This window comes from Ochotona princeps, chromosome 30, assembly GCF_030435755.1.
Source record: "Ochotona princeps isolate mOchPri1 chromosome 30, mOchPri1.hap1, whole genome shotgun sequence".
NCBI classification, from domain to species: domain Eukaryota; kingdom Metazoa; phylum Chordata; class Mammalia; order Lagomorpha; family Ochotonidae; genus Ochotona; species Ochotona princeps.
The window spans coordinates 6178400-6199567 of NC_080861.1; the positions used below are offsets into that span (position 1 = coordinate 6178400).

Below are 21168 nucleotides of genomic sequence, written 5' to 3' on the forward strand. Positions count from 1 at the left end.
TAAAGGTTAAAGCAGCCCTGGTAATTTTCACGGTGAGCTATTTTCAGCAATTCTGGTTACAACATGTTATGAAAGTGAGAACAGATGAATATTACACAGCTGAGGCTTACAATTCTGAAATTCTTATAAAATAACAATACACTAACAATAATTTTGAAGTTACAATGGGTTTTATACACTCTAGAAACATAACTCACATATCCAATGTCTATTATGACAAAATGGAATGATTTTAAGAGAGACACTTTAGGAAGACGCAAATCAAAATAATGCATTTAAAGATTAATTAATTAATTTGAGAGAAAGAGAGAACTCCTACCCACTACTTAAATACTTTCAACAGCTGAACAGGACCTGAGGCTGAGTGGGATCCAGGAGCTGGGAACTTAATCCAGGTCTCCCACATGGGTTCCCACAAACCAGTGACTCGAGCCTTCGCTGCCGTCTTCCGGAGTCTGCACTGGAAAGCAGCAGGCACTGGGAATGGAGCCCAGGCACACCATGTGCAGCACAGCCATCTTAACTACTAGACTGAACTTCTGTTCCGTAAGTGCTTGTAAAAGGAACTTACCACACAATTAACTCTAAGGAATCATAAGAAAATGAATTTACAAACTGTACATTTTGAGATATTCAATAACATGCTTATTTTCAGTTTTTTCACTTTGCATTGACAAAAGACTAAAGCTACTCAGTAATATGATTTAAGGTGGGAGTTTTGGTTATGAGGTATAAGTGGACTTGGAGACAGGCAATCATTCAGTCAAGTCATGCCTGGAGAACTGAAAAGAATTCTGAAAATGCACCTCAGGCAAGCATTCCTACCCGGCAACACTTCATGTGCACTGTCACCAACTGATACTGGGACGGTCAGGCATTATTTCACCAGGAAGGGACAACGGCAACTTTGTTTTCAGAATACTCCTTGACTACCCCATGTGTCTCTTCATCGGTTATCTTAATTTGCATTGCTCTACTATACTAGTAAACTTTTTTTTAAAGATTTATTTATTTTTATTGCAAAGTCAGATATACAGAGAGAGAGGAGAGACAGAGAGGAAGATATTCTGTCTGTTGGTTCAATCCGAAGTGGCCACAACGGCCGGAGCTGATCTGATCCGAAGCCAGAAGCCTGGAGCCTCTTCCAGGTCTCCCATGCGGGTGCAGAGTCACAAGGCTTTGGGCACCCTTGACTGCTTTCCCAGGCCACAAGCAGAGAGCTGGAGGGGAAGTGGGGTTGCCAGGATTAGAACCTGCGCCCATATAGGATCCTGGTGTGGTTAAGGCAAGGACTTGAGCCACTAAGCTACCATGCCGGGCCCTAGCAAACTGTTTTTATTGAGTTCTGTGAGTTCTTCTAGATAATTATTAGACCTGAAGATGGTTTCGGGAGCCCCCCTCAAACTCACAGTTAGCCAAAAGTGAGGGCGGCATTGTGGAGACACTATGCCCTGTTTTCTGAGATTATTGGCAATAGAAATTATAGGAAGCAAAAAGTAATACAACTGTAATCGAAATTATCTAGATTTTTGTCACCAGAATTTAGCATGCACATGCAGTTTCTCCCTGTTAGCACCTAGAAGGAATCAACCTTGTGATTACCTGGATTTGGGACATCTGTAACCCACAACTCTGAGATTAAACCCTATTGTTATTGGTCCTCCAGATTATGAATTTGTTATGAATTGTTGGAAATTTAGAAAGCTACCACATTTGTAGGTCACTTACTAGAAAGAACACTCTGTCATCAGAATGTTATTTTACTTTCAATACAGTATGTGTGAGAATTATATAAAATGGACTGAAAACAATGAGTAGACACTATTGTGAAATGTACCTCAGGAGTCCGCTGAGTTAAAATAAAACTTCATCCATTTTGCACTCTGTGGGTCAATATGTCTGAACTGTTACAAGTTCTTGTGATGCCTACATTTTCAGTACTGACTTGTTGAAGGGCCCAGTGCTCCACAGGGCCATTAAGAGCTGTGTTATTCTCCCACCCCACCCTTTTTTATCTGTAGCTGGTCTCTTTCCAGCAGAGCTTCATCCTCTCTACTGCTAGTAAACCATTCTGTAGAACAGCTGAGTCTGTCAGAGCTGCATCTAGAGCAACAGAAAACACACTAAGAGACAGAGGGGGAAATACATGTGTTTAGGAATAAAGACAGCCTGGGAAAGCTGCAAGGATTCTTTGCCAGCTCAATTCAGGCATCATATACACCCAGATAAAGCAGCATCCCTTAACCAGTAGACTACTACTAGACTAAGAACATCTACACTTGACATGTAAGAACCCTCTTGCTTTCTTGCCTAGCTCTTGTCAACATCTGTAATATCACTGCTGCACAATAATCTAGTCACTTAATCCAAGTGTGCCTAGCTATAGTGAAATGGACCTGCATGGGAAACCTGATGGCAAGGAAAACTTGGGGCAACCATTATTTATCGTCTGAATGTGCTTTATCTCTTCACATTCTGAGTAAGTACCTTGAGCATAAATGAGTGCACTAGATAGCACGTGATATAAACATGTGTTTAGAGTACAAAAACATTATCGTGTAAGATTTATCTTTTAGACTGTAACAATATAAAACACTGCATTATTTTATATTGCTCAAGTTATATACTTACATCAACTCCAAGATCTAGAAGGTATTTGACTACGCTGATCATTCCACTAGAGGCTGCTGCATGAAGAGGTGTGTAAGATTTCTTATCTTTGCATGTCACTTCAGCTCCATGTGCCACAAGTAATTTCACTACATCAATGTGACCTGAAATATGTTCATGAATATGGTAAGAGATGAGCACATGGAAAACACTAAAATTAATCCTGAATATCTTTAATGAAAGGTAGAAATGAAAACTAACTAGATAGTGTCATAAGTCAACCAGTAAATCATAAGAAAAAAAAATTTTAATGCAGGATAATTTGATAAATTTCAGTTGAGATAACTAATAAAACAATATATTCCACTATTTTATAATCCTGCCATCTATCATAATTTTTTTGCCTACATCTTTCCCCCAAACTGCCTGGGGGCCCAGTGTGGTAACCTTGTGGCTCAACTCCTTGCCTTGAACACATTGGTAACCCGGTGGCCCTGCTTCCCCTCCAGCTCCCTGCCTATGGCCTGGAAAAGCAGTCAAGGGCGGCCCAAAGCCTTGAGACCTTGCACCCGCATGGGAAACCTGGAAGAGGCTCCAGGCCTCTGGCTTTGGACTGGCTCAGCTCTAGTCATTGCGGCCGCTTCGGGAGTGAATCAGCAGATGGAATATCTTCCTCTCTGTCTCTCCTTCTCTCTCTGTATATCTGACTTTGCAAAAAAAAATAAATAAATCTTAAAAAAAAAACCTGTATTTTTAAGTAAATTCGTAAGTTTTGAAGTTAGCTTTCTACATCGCACAAGGTATTACTTTATATTCTTTACCCTATTGGAATCTTTACCTGTAAACCTGAAAATGAAGAATGTTAAGTCGTTAGAACACGCAGCTGAAACATCTTTCTCTTTATTGGGTCTACCACATCTCATTGATGAGCGCAGGCTGTTACTCAGCTTTGTACTATGATTAACCACTCACATATCATTGATTTGAAAATTCACATTTTTAAAAATTTATTTGTATTGGAAAGTCAGATATACAGAGAGGAGGAGAGACAGAGAGGAAGAGCCTCTGTCCACTGACTCAGTCCCCAAGTGACCACAATGGCTAGAGCTGAGCCGATCCGAAGCCAGGAGCCCAGATCCTCTTCTGGGTCTCCCATGTTGGTGCAGGGTCCCTAGGCCCTGGGCCATCCTTGACTGCTTTCCCAGGCTTCAAGCGGGGAGCTGGTTGGGAAGTGGGGCTGCCGGGATTAGAACTGATGCCTATAAGGGATCCTGGTGTGTTCAAGGCAAGGACGTTAGCCACTAGGCTACCACACCAGGCTCAAAATGAACATTACTACAACAGGCTGGCAACAGGAGTAAGTTCAGTAGTTGACAACTCAGGTTCAGGTAGCTTACATTAACTTGAAGGTGGCTATTCACTGAAGAGTCCCACATCAATGATGAAATGTTCTGACCCAGAATGATACTGCCACCAATGTTATCAGAACTAGTGTTGGGTTCTAGTTACACGAGGAGAGTAGGAAAGAGACAAAGTATTGGAACCTTGAGAGAATCACAATTATTTCATAATGCCTTACTTCTTACCAGACTAGATTATATAGTGTGACCCCCTTGACTAGTTCCTTCCATCTCTATCTTTGTTCTGAGACTTCTGGCTTCATGCATGTCTACCCTTAGTCACGGCTGCTCCTTGGAGGCCGTGTCAGATCCCAGTGTACTTTGCATCTCAGTCATCTCTCTCCATGTGCTGCCTTAATGCCTATAACACAGCAAGACCATCGCCAGACACTGGTACCTTTCTCACTCTTGACACCCCCAGATTTATGGAGAAATACATTTTCCTTCATTAGCTCAGATACTGTTAGAGCAGCACAACACAGACCAGGATAGGTAGTGAGGCCCACGAAGCACAGGATCTTTCCTCAGCAGTCAACAGATCTGACCTAATAAGTAACCCATTCTTGGCCCTCTGAGACACATTTACTTACTGTGGAAGCTCAATTAAGGGCAATCACAAAATACCGTAGTCTTCAATTATGTGATAACAGCTACTAGCTGAGTAATTTTTTGGGAGATAAATGCCTGGAAACATTGTTTAACATGTAAAACTCTGAATGTTAGCTATACATTTTACAAGTCACACAGAGTAGCTATTTCTAAACTGTCTTTTAAAGAATAGACAATGGACTAGTTTACAGGTTGTGAGGAGTAAGGAGACTTGCCCTTAGCTGTTTCACATTCAACTAACACAAAAGAATTACCCATTAACCTAACTAGAGACATGTGAATATGAAATACCAGGAGCCAAATTCTTCAGTTTTTTTCAAGAAAGAGACATCTGAAAGCAAGCCAACTTTCATTTTTAATTTTTTCTATATTCTGATCATAGATCAGAATTGCAATTCAAGATAGGGTGTTACTAATGGGGCCAGTGTTGTAGTAAAACACATTAAGCTGCCATTTGCAATGCCTGTCTGTGTTGCCATCCCATCCTGAAGTGTCAGTTCAAGTCCTGGCTGTTCCACTTGCACTCCAGCTCTCTGCTAATGTACTGTGAAGCTATGGAGGATGGCCCAAGCACATAGGTCCCTGTTGCCCAAATGGGTAATCCAGAAGGAGTTCTGAACTCAAGGCTTTGGTCTGGCCCAGCCCTAGTTGTTGCAGCCATTTCAGTAGTGAAAAAGCTGAAAAGAACGCATCTGTGTGCACACTGTCCCTCTTTCATTCTGCCTGTCAAATAATAACCATAAAAAGAGTGTATCATATCTCTTTCCTGGATGTTGAGGATATCTATAAGACATGACAGATATAAATATATAAGGGTACTTTTGTGGAAAATGAAAATAGAAGACAAGTTTATTTTGGTATAAAAATTGTAAAATCCATGCATAGTATTTTTACATTTGCATTTTTATCAGTTTAGGAAGACCTCCTACATGCATCAGTTAAGTTCTCTGCACCAAAATAAATCGATCTTTTGGTTCAACAGAGTATATTTTAACTGGTCTGCATATATTTTATATTACTTTTTTTTTTTTTTTTTAAAGATTTTATTGTTATTGGAAAGCCGGATATACAGAGAGAAGGAGAGACAGAGAGGAAGATCCTCCATCCGATGTTCCACTCCCCAAGTGAGCCGCAACGGGCCGGTGCGCGCCAATCCGATGCCGGGACCAGGAACCTCTTCCGGGTCTCCCACGCGGGTGCAGGGTCCCAAAGCTTTGGGCCGTCCTCGACTGCTTTCCCAGGCCACAAGCAGGGAGCTGGATGGGAAGTGGAGCTGCCGGGATTAGAACCGGCGCCCATATGGGATCCCGGGGCTCTCAAGGCGAGGACTTTAGCCGCTAGGCCACGCCGCCGGGCCCACATTACTTTTTTAAAAAAAGATTTATTTATTTTTATTGGAAAGGCAGATTTACAGAGAGAAGGAGAGACGGGGAGAAAGGTCTTCCATCCGCTGGTTCACTCCCCAAGTGGCCACAAAGGCCGGTGCTGAGCCGATCCAAAGCCAGAAGCTTCTTCCGGTCCCCCACACGAGTACAGGATCCCAAGGCTTTGGGCCGTCCTCGACTGCTTTCCCAGACCACAAGCAGGGAGCTGGAGGGGAAGTGGAGCAGTCGGGAATATGAACCGACGCCCACATGGGATTCCCGGCATGCAAGGTGAGGAGTTTAGCCACTAGGCTACCATACCAGGGCCAACATTTTACAAACTTATAAAGTTATCATATTTGGAATGAATCTTCACTGAAAACTGTGGGATGACTAGTACTACATAAAAGACATGTCAGTTCACACATGATTTTTTTCCACAGAGGAGTCAAAAAGACCAGAAGCAGAATTATAATCCTTGGCAGGAAGAGACAAAAACCTGAGCTTTATGACTGTTTAAAAAAACTTGTAAAATGAAGGTCTACATGCGTGACTTTCTCCCACAGCGACAACCCCAGCCTTACAGGATCTTGTAACGAGCTATCCTTTCTCCACACTTAGGCCATGCACTTCCATTTGCAGGGTCTCAGATCCACAAACCAGCATTCTTACTCTACTGTTTTTGTGCATTTAAAAATATTCTTAGATCGGCTGACATGGCTTTCGTGGCTCTCCAAGGTATCTTAAGAAGCACTGAATGTTGCTGCTCTGATCACCATCATCTATAGGCTTTGAGCGGCCCACCCCAGCACTATTCTCCCCATGAGCTTTAATATTTTTAGAGCCACAGTTAAGATTTTTTTCTTTTGGATCACACATTCATGCTAAAAAAATCAGTATTCTAAAAAAAACTTCTTCCTGTGAAATTGATGTTACATATACCAAATAGGATAACACATATTAGTGTGCAGTTTACAGCAATTAATTTCTTCATGTATTTCACTATTCCTACACTAATATTCCCATAAACACAAGGGGAGGATAAGAGAAGGGACTTGTAGAAAACACCAATTCTTCATCTTACACCCTAGCCTGTGTGTGAGATATTTCCCCCTTAAGGGCAAACATAATTTCAGAGAGTTTTTACATAAACTAGTCCCTGCACTCTTGTTGTAACAAGCTTCTCCAACTTCAGGGCTCAAAATGGGTCAGCAAATTCAGATAACAGTGACTTTCTTTCTACTAACACAAAAATAGCAGAAACTAAACTATACCTTTTCCTAGATACATAGTATAAAAATTAATTTGAAAAGAACATACCCATATATGCCGCCCAGTGTATAGCACGCCTATCTTTTTTGTCAAAAGCATTAATATTGGCACCTCTTGATAAGAGTAATTTGACCATCTGGAATCAAAGTAAACATTAGTTTCAGTGGAAAGAAGCAGAATTATTCACGAATATCCTGGAGTAGATGTCTACTCACCTGATTTTTTCTGGCACTGTGTCTCTACAGCTGTAGAAAGGAGCTCGACCAAATATGACAGGTTATTAACATGACATAAAATATGAAAAAAGTTTCACTTTCATTGTTAGTGAAGTCAGGTATTAGTATCTTTCTAAAATGTCTCATTGGCACTTTCTAGCAAGTGTAATTTTTTAAGCTGAAATCTGAAATACTTAACAAGAAGTTTCTTTCCTACTCACAGTCTGAACCACTACTGAAACAACACACGCAAAGTGCATTCTCATCCCAGAAATGGCTGCAATTCAAGCTCAGCTGCAGCGTGTCTGCTGCATGATCAAACCTGCAGGGCACCGCGGACTACAAGCTCACAGTGCTCCTGCAACAGTAACTATGCCTAAGCAAATTCACAACAACTTCTCAACTGAGAGACCATTCTGTATTTCAAATGGTAACACATCTTCTGACCTTAACTGTAGTGGAGGCACGGATTCTTTTTGCTGGACAACCAGATGAACAGTGAAAAGACCCCCAGCCACTACCCCCGTTCAGCCAGTACCTCCCCAGGCACGGACTCTCGGGAAGGCTATCTATCCACCTCTGCCTGTCTGGGTCTGCAGGACACTGGAGGACTGGACAAGCTGCCTGACACGGCTCTCTGTTCTCCTCCTCCCCAGGCTCCGACGCACACAGATGCCACTCTTCCCTGCGTTAGGGAGCAGCGGCGATGCCTGGGCCTAAGATAGCCACACACTGTTTACACTAGATGTTTTCATGATTCTGGCACTAAAGCATGCTTTTGACTAAATGATGCCAATAAACTCAAAGAAACTAAGTTTTCTAAACTTTGCCTGTTTTGCACAGCACTAGTGGAGCAAATAATGCAACCACTGCTTTCCCAGATGACTTTTTTCCCACAAGCATAGACATTTCATGTTGTATTAGACTCAGCAGTGTTTGGCACACGAGGCTGACTATAAAACTCAAGTGAAACGCCATGTATTCCAAATAAATTTTTATATTTGAAAAAGTTGTGTCACCAAAAAAAAGTGACAGCTTGCTAAAGGCAAACTTAGATAACACTGAGCAAGATAAACATTTTTGGTTATTTTTACCATGGGCTGATGAGCGGCTAGCAAAGGCAAATTAATTAACAGCTTGGAGGTGGAAGGAGTAAAGAGAATCCCTCTCGCTGAAGGCCACCTACCTCCCCGTGTCCGCTGAAGGCTGCATGGTGCAGCGCAGTTCTCCCAGCTCGGTCAGACACATTCACATTGCTCAGCAGCGGGACCAGCGCCTCAGCACACTTGACGGCTTTATTCGCGGCCGCGATGTGTAAAGGGGTTTGCCAATTCTTGTCTCGTGCATTCACATCTGCAGAATGTTTCAGAAGCACCTGAACTGCTTCCTAAGTCACACGAAGATAAAAGTTAGAAAAGACAAATGAGTTAACAGTTTCAGAAATCACATATATAAAATTACCTAAGTAAAGTTTTGATAGAACTCACTATAAACAAGTCAGAATGTACCCAAGAAAAAAAAAGTATTCTGAACTTAAATATTCAGAGTCGTATGATGCTTTTAGATACGACATTCTCTTTTTCCTATCTTCCTGTTAAAGATCTCACAATTCCTATTAAAACATACAGAAAGAAATACTGCCAAACATGCTTCAAAAACATCTTATTTTTAACAGTAAGATACAACTCACTTGGTAAATGAGTGTATTAAAATAAAATTAAAAACACACTATTTCTCAAAGTGTTACACAAACTGTATTTTACAAATGAAAAGCCTTGGGCCCAGTGCAATAGCCTAGTGGCTAAAGTCCTCGCCTTGAACGCATGGCGACCCCATATGGGCACTGGTTCTAATCCTGGCAGCTCCACATCCCATCCAGCTCCCTGCCTGTGGACTTGAAAAGCATTGGAGGACGTACCAAAGCCTTGGGACCTGCATCTGTGTGGGAGATCTGGAAGGGGCTCCTGACTCCTGGCTTTAGATCGGCTCAGCTCCAGCTGTTGCAGCTGCTTGGGGAGTGAATCATCAGAAAGAAGATCTTCCCCTCTGTCTCTCCTCCTCTCTGTATATCTGACTTTGCAATAAAAATAAATCTTTAAACAAAGCAAAACAAAAACAAATGAAAAGCCTCTAGAACCTGGTTTGCAAAAGCAAACACAGAACAAAGGATGTCCATAAGGTTTTGGGCTCCCTACAGGGAAGCCTGGCCCAAAGGCAACTTAACAGGTTACTCTCCAGAGCACACGGAAAGGCTTTACAACCACCTTCATGAACTAAACTCACGGCAGGATTTCAAGGCATTCATTATGCCACCAACATAAAGCAATATAATCAGAGCTAAATTTAGCAAAGTCTTGTTCCTCACTGTGACAATCCTAACTTTGGTTAAAAAGTGCCAAAGTGGCTACAGGAATGAATGAAAGGACTAGAACCAGAGCAGATTCTCCATTCCACTAATTGTAAGGCATACTCTACAAGTCCCTCTAAACTGGGGAGGGGACGGCGTAACACCTGTACACCATTCTGTCCTCGAGTGCTGTAAGGCACAGTAAATGAACATTCATGACAGGTGTAAGAACATGTAAATGACACATACACAATCAAGGACTACGCAAATACAACCATTCATGAAGCACCTATGGCTTTTGAAAATCTGAGATGAAGTGTAACATGTAAATAAGGGGAACAGAACTGGTATCTAAAAGGCTGGCAAAAGACTCTCAGCCCAATCCTCTATCACCCTGTGAAGGAAGCTGGCCTGCTAATCAGACATATAGACCCACTGACTCCCTGATCCCACTCGAGTTAATCACCAATTAAAAAAGAAAAATCAACCTAACAGTGTACAAAGCACTTTCACTTATTTATAACCACAAAAACAAAAATGCAAATGCCCAACAAAAGAAAAACAAACTGTGGTACATGTTTACAGTGACACTACTTATCTCTGGGAATTAAAAACGGCCACAAAGTACTTGCTGGGATACTGGACTAAGCCTCAATTTCAGACACGCTGCTAACTCTTATGAAGACAAAGTGCTAAGGAGAGAGGGTATTTCCACTCCTCTGGACAGCAGACCACAGCCCAGCTTTATCCACCTGTGTGTTTGCTACCAGAGGAAGGTAGCTGCTCCCTCTCTTCTATACCACCAATCACAAACCTGATTAGGTTAAAAAATTGTGTTTCCTGGAAGGAATCTAGCATTATTATACTGCTTCTTAAAATACTGATACTCTTCGCTCACACAAAATAGTCAAATAACCTTAATATTCAGTAACTGGTTTATTCAGGGAAAGTTTTGTGCAGCAGGTATATACCACTTTGGATGCCTGTACCCACTATGGGAGTTCCTCGGATCCAGTCCCAACTCTGCTTCCATTTTGGCTTCCTGCTAATCTGTGCCCTAGCAGACAGTAGAAGATGGGACAAATACTTGAATCCCCGACCCCCACGTGGGAGACTGAGACTGGACTCCAGGCTCCTGGCTTTGGCATTTCCATTCTTGGCTGTTGCAGGCATTTGACAGGTCAATTAGAGGGTGAAAAATTTTCCCTTTCAAATAAAAAAAAAAAAAAAACCTGTTTTAAATCTTAAAAAAAAAAAAAAACCTGACTCAGAAATCATAGCCTTTACAGAAAAGCTGAACTTGCATGTTCCCCTCCAAGAAGGAAAGTCCCAAGTCAGAGCAGCATGCTGGAAGCACTACGTGCAGCCGCAGTGGTCAGCCTGAGGCCATCTCCAGCAACCTAGGTGCGGGGAAGGCAGGAAGCGCATAGGGCAGATTACGCCTCCTATGCCTCAGTGTGTGTCCTTGGAATAATTTATAACATAGTCACCCGTTCGGCTTCTCTCATAATCTCGAAAGCATAAACAAAGGGCTACTGAGAATTCTGCACTTGAAATCCCATCTTTTCCACCTCGCCTCCACAGCCACAGTTACAGTTCCTGCTCCACGACTTAAGAAGCTCCCTTTATTCTCAGGTGCAACAGAAGAAACCAGCAAAGCTGATAATCCTAAACAGCCTCTAAAAATGTCAGTTTCTTTGATGAACAAACTACACAGGGCTACAAGGAAAAAGGAGCTGTCCCTTCCTTGAATGGCACTTCAGCTATTTACAGACTGTATTGTTACAGCTGGCAGAGTGTACAACGAAACATTTTTGACTGATCCCAGTGTTTTATGAAGTGATTATTTCAGATAATCAGAACATACTGACAGGATTATTTATGGATAATAATCAGTGGAACCTTCATGACAGGAAAGTCTCCTGAGGATTTTGTAAGGTTAAAAAGTAATTCCTCCAGTAGTGGCAGCAGAAGTGTCCCACTGTGGCTTCCAATCCCAGGAGGTTTTACATAAAAACAGGACAAATGAGTACTTAACTTGATCAGTACATCCTAAGGACCAGTCTAGGTATTTCAGTTGTTTTCCTCTGAGAACGGAATACTTGAATATAGACTCACGGGTGACCTACTTAATGTTCTCACACACGATGTATGACTAAGAGATGTTTCATACCTCACTACAAGATGCAACTGCTCTGTGTAAAGGTGTCAGCCATTTGCTGTCTTTGGCATTAACTCTAGCTCCTGCAACAAGAAGAAAAAAGTCAATTGAAATACTTACGTAAACTATTTTTAACAAATCTCCTAAAATAATAGTTTTATATACAGTCCAAATTGGATAAATAACATCTGAAAGTAGTGAATTTTTTTACACTTTGTGCTAACAAACTACCCTTAAAATTATAAAACTGTCCTTTTAAATTGCCGTAATTGTCCAATAAGGCATTATCTTTTTATCAAACAGTTTATATAAAGGCTAGAAAAGCCACCTTTATACAGAGCATATCCAAGGCAAAAAAAAAAAAATACATCATTTTCGAATATATGTTTAAAAACTCAAATACTTAAGGAAATGATAATGCTAAAGAGATAAAATGTAAATTATTCCAATGTTTTCTTTACACTTATTAATGAATGTATGTCATAAAGTAATAACATCAAAATGGTTTTCCAGTTATGATTAAAAACGTATTATTATAGATATTACACAAATTGGATAGAATGGATATACATCTAAGGAAAAAATGAGAAACAAATGAGTCAGCCCTTGGATTACACCTTGATTTAAAGAAGAAATTTTAAAAATCAACTGATTCTTTAAAAATCATTAAGTCCTAAAATCATTAATCCTAGCAGAATGTAAACAATATTTATTGTGACACAAAGTATGTCATATAATTTGAAATGAGGATCCATTTTCCAGATAAAATGCACTGATTTAGTACACAAATTTCAACCAAATAAAAGTAACAATGGCAGGATCACTCTAAGTATAGGGGAGTTAGCCCCAGGTTTTGGAAGTACAGAGGAACTGATTAGCGGGTGCTCTCCTATGTAAACAACCCTAGATTTATACCCCAAATCCTAACTCTCTCCTTATTCTGTAAATGATGAAATATAGGCACAAAACACAACACAACACCAGAGCCAGCCCTGGCAGAAGCAGGGCTATAGATCTTAACTCGTGATGGTTATTTCCTGTTACACCTTTACAATTACTAACGATCAGCACATTCATGAATTTCTTCATCTATAGAAGTGCTCATTGTCTAGATACGTTAGAGATAGACGACAGCTGAGTTCTCTCTACACAGTAACACTTAGGACACTGAATGAATCACAAGCCAAGGAGATAGCCAGCAAGACAGAAAACCAGTCAGAGTGATAAATTCACGTACTTGATATCTGAGCAACTTTATGCCAGGCACTGTGCAGTCTAAGTTAAAATACAGTCTCCCAGACCATAGTCAGGTCAATGTTTGAGTAGACAAAACAAACATCTGAAATGTTTACCAACTGGAAGGTTAGGGTCCTAGTGCTAGTGAATGGTCAGTACACAAACTAGGGTCTTTCATTCCACCATTTATCAGCTTAGAGGGTTCCAACAATCCCAGCGCCTCTTTCTATAGTTTTATATGTGCACCTCTGTATCTGTACAATAGAAGAGCGAGCCCTGACAGACAAAGACAGCAGAGAAAGCAAACTGTATCAACAAAGGAAAGGAAGAATGAAGTCTCATAAAGGGCCTTACGATGTTTGTAAAGGTATTAACAACAGAATATGACATGGCTACAACAACAAAAAGAAAAAAATCGAGGGAGTCCTCTACATGCAATTTGAGACACAGAAAGCAAAAAAAGAAGTATCAATGACAAGCCTTACTTTTATGCAGAAACAGGACTAAGTACTGATCATTGCTTTACATCACAAGGAAACTCTGGGAATGCTACCACACAAGAGTGGTGTCTGCTGGTAGGGAAGTGCACTAAAACTACGAGGAACTGGGGAAGGACTACCTCACCATCTAGTGTGTACTTTGAAACACATACACATGATGAATAACCCTACCCAGAAAATCCAAAAACTGAAATGTTCCAAAACACAACTTTTTGAGCTTTGACATGACATTACAACTGAAAAATTCTGCACCTGATTTCATGTTGACAGATGAACAGTTAAAATGCAGCCACACTAAAAATACTGTATAAAATGATCTTTAAGACTATGCGTACAGGTTATGTTTTTTTAAAAAAAATTATTGTTGCCTGGCACAGTAGCTCAATGGCTAAATTCTTGCCTTCCATGTGTCAGGATCCCATATGGGTGTTGGTTCGTGTCCCAGCTGCTTTACTTCCCTTGCAGCTCCCTTGCTTATGTTCTGGAAGGCAGCAGGAAATGGCTCATGGCCTTAGGACCTTGCACACACGTGGGAGACCCAACCGAAAGGCTCCTGACGTCAGACTGGCTCAGCTTTGGCCACTGCAGCCACTGGGGAATGAACCACCAAATGAGAGGACCTTCTGGCCACTCCTCTCAAATCTGCCTTTCCAATAAAAATAAATACAACTTTTTAAAAAATACATGACATAGGGCCTGGCGCAATGGCACAGTGGTTAAGGTCCGCGCCTTGAATGCGCCGGGATCCCATATGGGCGCCAGTTTTAATCCCGGTGGCTCCACTTCCCATCCAGCTCCCTGCTTGTGGCCTGGGAAAGCAGTTGAGGACGGCCCAAAGCTTTTGGACCCTGCACCCGCGTGGGAGACCTGGGAGAGCTCCTGGCTCCTGGCTTCAGATCGGCGCAGCACCGGCCATTGCGGTCACTTGGGGAGTGAACCATTGGACGGAAAATCTTCCTCTCTGTCTCTCCTCCTCTCTGTATATCTGACTTTACAATAAAAACAAATCTTTAAAAAATTACATAGAATAGTCTCCTTTTAAAAATACATATATGAATAAATCTGGTTGCAAATATTTCAGTCTATATAAACATACATTTTTTGCAAGTAAAACTGAAACTTTCCCATTTAAGACACCAAATACATTTGTGAGAATAAATGAAATGACCATAGAAAACACTCTAAGAATTCAGCCTCAATTGCAACTGAAAAATAAGTGGAATGTAAGACAGAATTTTTTCTTTCTTAAATATTAAATTATATACACTACTTCATAAAGAAAACATGGTTTTAATGGTACATTTAGAAATCAAAATAAGAAATCCTGCTAATATCATTCTGTCATTTTAAGTTATGATAATTAATCTTTAACATGTAATAACATAATCCAAGTTAATTCACCAAAACATTAAGTGATTACAAGATTACACTAACTGCTGCGTGAGAAGGATATGCCATATTATAAGGAGTTATAATTCTCTATACCAATAGTGCTACTTGTAAATAGCAGCCACTTTGAGAAAAATTTCAGCTTTCGAAGATTCCAAATATGGAGCCAGCGTTGTGGCTCAGCAGTTGAAGCCACCATCTGTGACACCAGCACCTCCCAGAGGTGTCAGTTGGCACCCAGGCTGTTTCACTTTGAACCAGCTCCCTTCTGATGCACCTAGCACAGCAGGAGAACTTGGCTCAATAACTGGGACCCCTGCACCCATGTGAAAATCCCACAGGAAGCTCCAGGTTCCTGGCTTTGACTTTCTTCAAATAAATACAAAAATGTTTTTTATTAATTTCTTGTCATTTTATTTGAAGGGGAGAGAGAGATCTTCCATCTGCTCTTTCATTACTAAAGGCCTGCAATGACTAGTGTAAAGCCAAGAGCCTGAAGCTGAATCAGGGTCTCTTATGTGGGAACCTGGAACCCACTCTATATCAACCATCACCTGATGCTTGCTACCAAGTGCACCAGCAGGCAGATAGGCAGGAAATGGTGAAAGGCCCTTAAACCAGGCACTCCAACTTGGGATGGCATCCCAAGCGGGCACCTTGATTGCTGTGCTAAATAAAGTGCACCTGGTTTGCTGTGTTGATTTTGAAGACATTCATCTGCAGGAAGGTCAGCTCAATGGGATTTTAGACCTAACTCATAATCTTTCCCAGAAGAAATCACACCTATAAATATAAGTTAAAAGAGTTTCATATGGGATCCCAGCATTGCAGGCAGCAGTTTAATCCATTATGCCATAATGCTGGCCCCCAAGATTTTAACAGGAGCAATAAAACATATCAATTCTTTGCAAAATAAAGGTCAACTATATGAGGAAATGGTTGGGCTATCTTTGAGAGTACCAACAAAACAAATCTTTCTCCTGCACACACTGGATAATCAGTGTGCAATTCACATATTGACAGATAAATATGGCACAGCAACAGATACCCTAATAACAGGAGTGGTTACATTCTCATAAAATGAGGAACAATCCAAGAGCCATGAACACGGCAGTACTTCGAGGGTTAGACTCCATAGCCCAGCTTGGTGTATGCTTTGAAGATAGAGACTTGCATTCCACATAGAGGATTTCAAAGTCAGCTTCATATTCACCCACACCAAATTACAAGGTCATTCCGTCAATGGAAAAACAGTGGCTGGGCCCGGCGGCGTGGCCTAGCGGCTGAAGTCCTCGCCTTGAAAGCCCCGGGATCCCATATGGGCGCCGGTTCTAATCCCGGCAGCTCCACTTCCCATCCAGCTCCCTGCTTGTGGCCTGGGAAAGCAGTGGAGGATGGCCCAAAGGTTTGGGACCCTGCACCCGCGTGGGAGACCCAGAAGAGGTTCCAGGTTCCCGGCATTGGAACGGTGCAGCACCGGCCCGTTGCGGCTCACTTGGGGAGTGAATCATCGGACGGAAGATCTTCCTCTCTGTCTCTCCTCCTCTCTGTCTATATATCTGACTTTGTAATAAAAATAAATAAATCTTAAAAAAAAAAAAGAAAAACAGTGCCTGAGCACAATTAACTAGTCCAAAAGCCAGTCAGACTATAGAAAAAGAGTCAACAAAAGTTAAAGAGATGGAGACCAAAACAAACTAACAAAAACCCAACTTACAAAACAGTCCTCAAGAACAAAATACAATTGAATGTGACAACCTCCACTGGTGCCTCACATGCTTTATGTATGCCAAAAAAAACCAAGACGACCTTAACTTGGCAGTAAGGATTACTTACATTACTATTTTCTAGTCCCTAAGATTGAAAAATAATGTAAAAAAAAAAAAAAGGCAGGTGCTATCTGCTAAAGTTAGGCTACTCACAGACCCTGTGCAAAAAACTGAAAACAATAAAGTTAACAATTTAAGAAAGATGTCATGATTGGTGCAAACTCAATATTTACAGAAAACCTCTTATGTGATAGCAGTACATCTCATAAATCCCAAATACTAACATCTAATTCTACAATCAACATTTTCTTTAGTAGATTTCTCTTCCCACCACAAATCCATGCATATCGGATGAATTTTCTTATGTGATAAGCAAGTTGTTTGGGTCTTCACACAAACACCTGAATTTGAACTCATCTTTCTGCAATTTTGAATTCATCTTTTAGGCGACCTAATAACTGACTAGCATCAACAAAAACCAATGGCAAGATTAGCTAAACAGCTTGTATCTATCTGATATCACATAATTGTGACATCTATTTGATATTACAGTTATATAGAAAACTCCAGCTAACTAGATTTATCTCACCCTCTAGTACACTAAGACAATAGTTTTTAAGAAGAAAAAGTTAACTTTACTATTTGGGGTTCTAAATGGCAATGGGGCTGAAAAAAAAACACAACAGTTCTAGGAAGAGACTCCATAGCTGAGTGCAGGAGCCTGGACGAGCAAGAGCCTGCTTCTTAAAGTTATCCTTTTAAAGATTTATTTGAAAGGTACACAGTGATGTGGGAGGACGGACAGATATCAATGATCTTCATCTGTTAGTTCACTCCCAAATGGCCATTACAACTGGGAGTGGCCAAGCCAAAGTGAGCAGCAAGGAAGGAATTCCAGGTAAAGGAGCAGAGAGCTGGATCGGAAACAAACAGCCTAAACTGAAACTGGGTTGCAAGCATCCAGAGTGCTACTTTTTTCTTAAAGATTTATCATGAGTGCTGTGGAGCGGCTGGGACATGACCCAGTGTCTGCTTAGGATGCTGGTGTTGCAGGCAGCAGCTTTATCCACTATGCCGCAATGCTGGCCCCTCAGAGTAGTAGCTTAATCCACTGTGTCACAATTCTCCTAGGCTAATCAGTAGGATCTTCACTTTAAAAACCATAATCCTTGAATAGATGCGTGGGGTTGAGCAGGTGAGAATGGGTTCCATACAACTAAATGAAATCCACACCAGCAACTCCAATCAGGAATTTTCCATCTGACTTCAAGTCTCAATCTACAAAATGTTGGCTCATTTTCTTCCTAATGTAACCAATCAACTTCAGTCAATATTTTTTGGTATGTTGACACTCTGCTACAAAATTGTAAAGCTGAGCTCTGTAACAATAACAACAAAAATACACATTTGGGTTTGCCTTAACACCCAAGTCAATCTGAAAATCTTAATATAAGCCACCTGAAGTAACACATTCACATCCACGAAATTTCAACAAATTTGTACAATACATATGGAGCTTACTAATTTCTGTACAGCTTATTTTTAATAATTTGGATTCAACTAGTCTAATGTATTATGACTCAGTCAAGTCTCAACTGAAATCTCAGAGCAGCCACAGCAAAAGCCATGGAATTACTGAAGAATTAGGTATTTCCCTAATAAGATCAAGGTCTATGAGGGGCAGGATCAAAGATTCAAGGATTTAAAAAAATCAGTTTTCTATCTGGGTTGGGAATTAACTGGCATGGGATCATGAAAACTCCCAACTTTTATTTGGTATAATAAACACAATACAAAAAGAAAAAAACCAACAGAGTTGTCTGATACCTTTTTTTCCCTAAATGAGATCCTTCACCAGAACAGGATAAAAGATCTAAAGGCATATTCTATACAATAAGCAAATACGTATTTTTTTTTAAATGGGTCAACAATTTGAAGTCATAGTGACGACATCATGATGCACTTTGGTTGTGCATGTCACATTCAAACAGCTGGCCCATCACTACTACTATCCACAAGGTCCAAGTGATCTGGCCTGTCTCTTTCGTTCTCTGACTGCTTGTTCCACCTGCTTCCAAATGTGGACCCACCTCGTGGCATCTGCTCCTGCTGTTTTCTTAGTTTCCTCTAAATATCTGCCTGATGTGTAAAGATGGCTCCCTCAATTTTTTGTTATCTGTTCAGAGGTCATATTGCCAAAGTGTTTCATGACAACTGAATATGAAATAGCAACTATCCTTAGTCCCATTTAAATTTTCGTTGCAATTATTGCTGTAAGCTATGTTTATGTGTGTATGTATATATCTACTTATCTAGATACATACATATATGTATACACAAGCATATCTGTTTCTAATTCCTTATTCACATATAAGGTGCACAAAAGTAGAGACTTCATCCATTTCATCCAATGCTGTATCTTATTCCTGGCACCAGAATCAGTGGTTGAAATGGTCATCAAATTATATATTGAATGAATAAAGGATGGGTATAAAGAAATAAACTATAGCTAAATGAAAAAGAGTTAAAGGGAAGGATGCATGTAGTACATATGCATTTATTTTGTATCATTTTGTGTAAGAGACTTTAACAACAACTTCTGATGACCAAAGTCCTGGAACCATTCTCCTTTGGAAACCCAGGGGCATTTTACATATTCAGCATCATCTTAGGCTCTGTGAGTAAACACGTTGGGAAATAAGTAGGCTAAATTCCTGCCTTCTGGCAGTTCAATATTGGCAGGGAGAAAATGACAACAAAGCATTATTTCAGAAGGCTATCAGCAACAAGACAGCACAGAATGGGCCAGGATGGGGGCAACGATCAGTTTATTGATGAGTGGACATTCCAGCAAGGACACAAAGAGGGTGAAGGGACAGTCAGTCATGTGTCTTTGTGGCAAAATCAGGTTTGAGGCAAAGGAACAGCAGTGCAAAGGCCCAACAATGAGGACACTCGGCACAACAAAGAAAGTAGCAGAAACTAAAGTCTGTAGAAATCTGGGTGGGCTAACGGCACAGAAACAAGCCAGAGACCAATGTAAACACTCGGGATTTAATCAGAGAATTGTGAAAAACTAAAATTGATTTAGAATTTTACTTTTCCTTTGAAGAGTTAGCCATGAGCTATATTATTACTGCTAAAAAAAATCAGCAGTACTTTTCAAAGGCAAGTTGAAATAACTTTTTAATATAGGTACTCTGCTTCATTTCACACATAATTTTGAATTATTCAAAAGAAATTAAGCATTACACTCAATGCCTATTCCAAAGCTGACATCTGATATTACCACTTTCCTTAGGCTCATCTGACTACCAACAAAGCCTTGGCAATCAAGTAACTAAAAAATCCTTGTTGTGAACAGTCAGTTTTTAAGAGATTAAGGCAACTTTGAGCAGTTGGAAAGCTTCTTCCATGAAAAAAAAAATTGTCTTTCAAGTTCTTCCATATTGAAACATCTTTAAGCAAACGTATTAGATACTCTGCTGGCTCTGTCTTCAGACCAGAGAGGGTACACCTAAGAAGCCATTGAACTTGACTGGACAACAAAATAATGGACTCTATGTTTGGTATATGCTTGCAATGGGGGAATCACAACTGAACTTGAACTGTGGTTATGCAACAAGGTGGAGGAATCCACCATGGTGGGAGGGTTTGGGGAGGGGTGGGGAGAATCCAAGTACCTATGAAACTGTGTTACATAATACAATGTAATTAATGAATTAAAAATAATAAAAAAAAGAAGTAAATTTATAGAGACTAATAGATTAGCTGAGTCCATTATTAGCCACATTTAATTTCATGACACAATTAAAATCATGTTATAAAAACCACGAAAGATTTTATGAATTTGTAATAAAATAATTTTATTTGATTCTACTTAATGGGAATTAATACAAAATGTGTCTTAGCCCTCCTTTATGCATAATTTCAGAGTGATGTAAATTCTCCAATGTTATTATATGTGTATCTATGCAATCTGAGAACTCAAGCTCAAGTCAACTAAATCAACTACATGCATCATTTCCCACTAGATAGCGTGCCAATCATCTGACTGTGTAACGAAAACATTTCTAAGCTCCGACTGCCTGTTTTAGGACTTAGGTAGTTTGAATCCTATAGCATGTAGTTATAAGAAGAGCTGCTTTCTAAGAGTTCCAGCATTGTTACATATTGTAAAAAGCAACACAGTTTAAAGTACAGTTTCATTAAGAAGAGTTTCAAAAGTCCTCAAATAGAATTACACAAAAGCTATTTAAGATGGGAATCTTGCTGGCATTGCTTTCAAAACATAAT

At 40.3% G+C, this 21168-nt stretch overlaps 1 protein-coding gene across 1 annotated transcript in view; it reads right to left on the bottom strand.

Moving 5' to 3' along the window:
* Positions 1–21168, bottom strand: part of ANKRD28 (ankyrin repeat domain 28) — a 76805-nt gene that overhangs the window by 33229 nt on the left and 22408 nt on the right. Inside the window, exons 4-7 of the mRNA XM_004588310.4 lie at positions 11991–12061; positions 8657–8857; positions 7304–7391; positions 2632–2774 (exon numbers count right to left, since the gene is read on the bottom strand). Coding sequence (XP_004588367.1) covers positions 2632–2774; positions 7304–7391; positions 8657–8857; positions 11991–12061 — 503 coding nt within the window. The remainder of the gene's footprint in view (positions 1–2631; positions 2775–7303; positions 7392–8656; positions 8858–11990; positions 12062–21168) is intronic.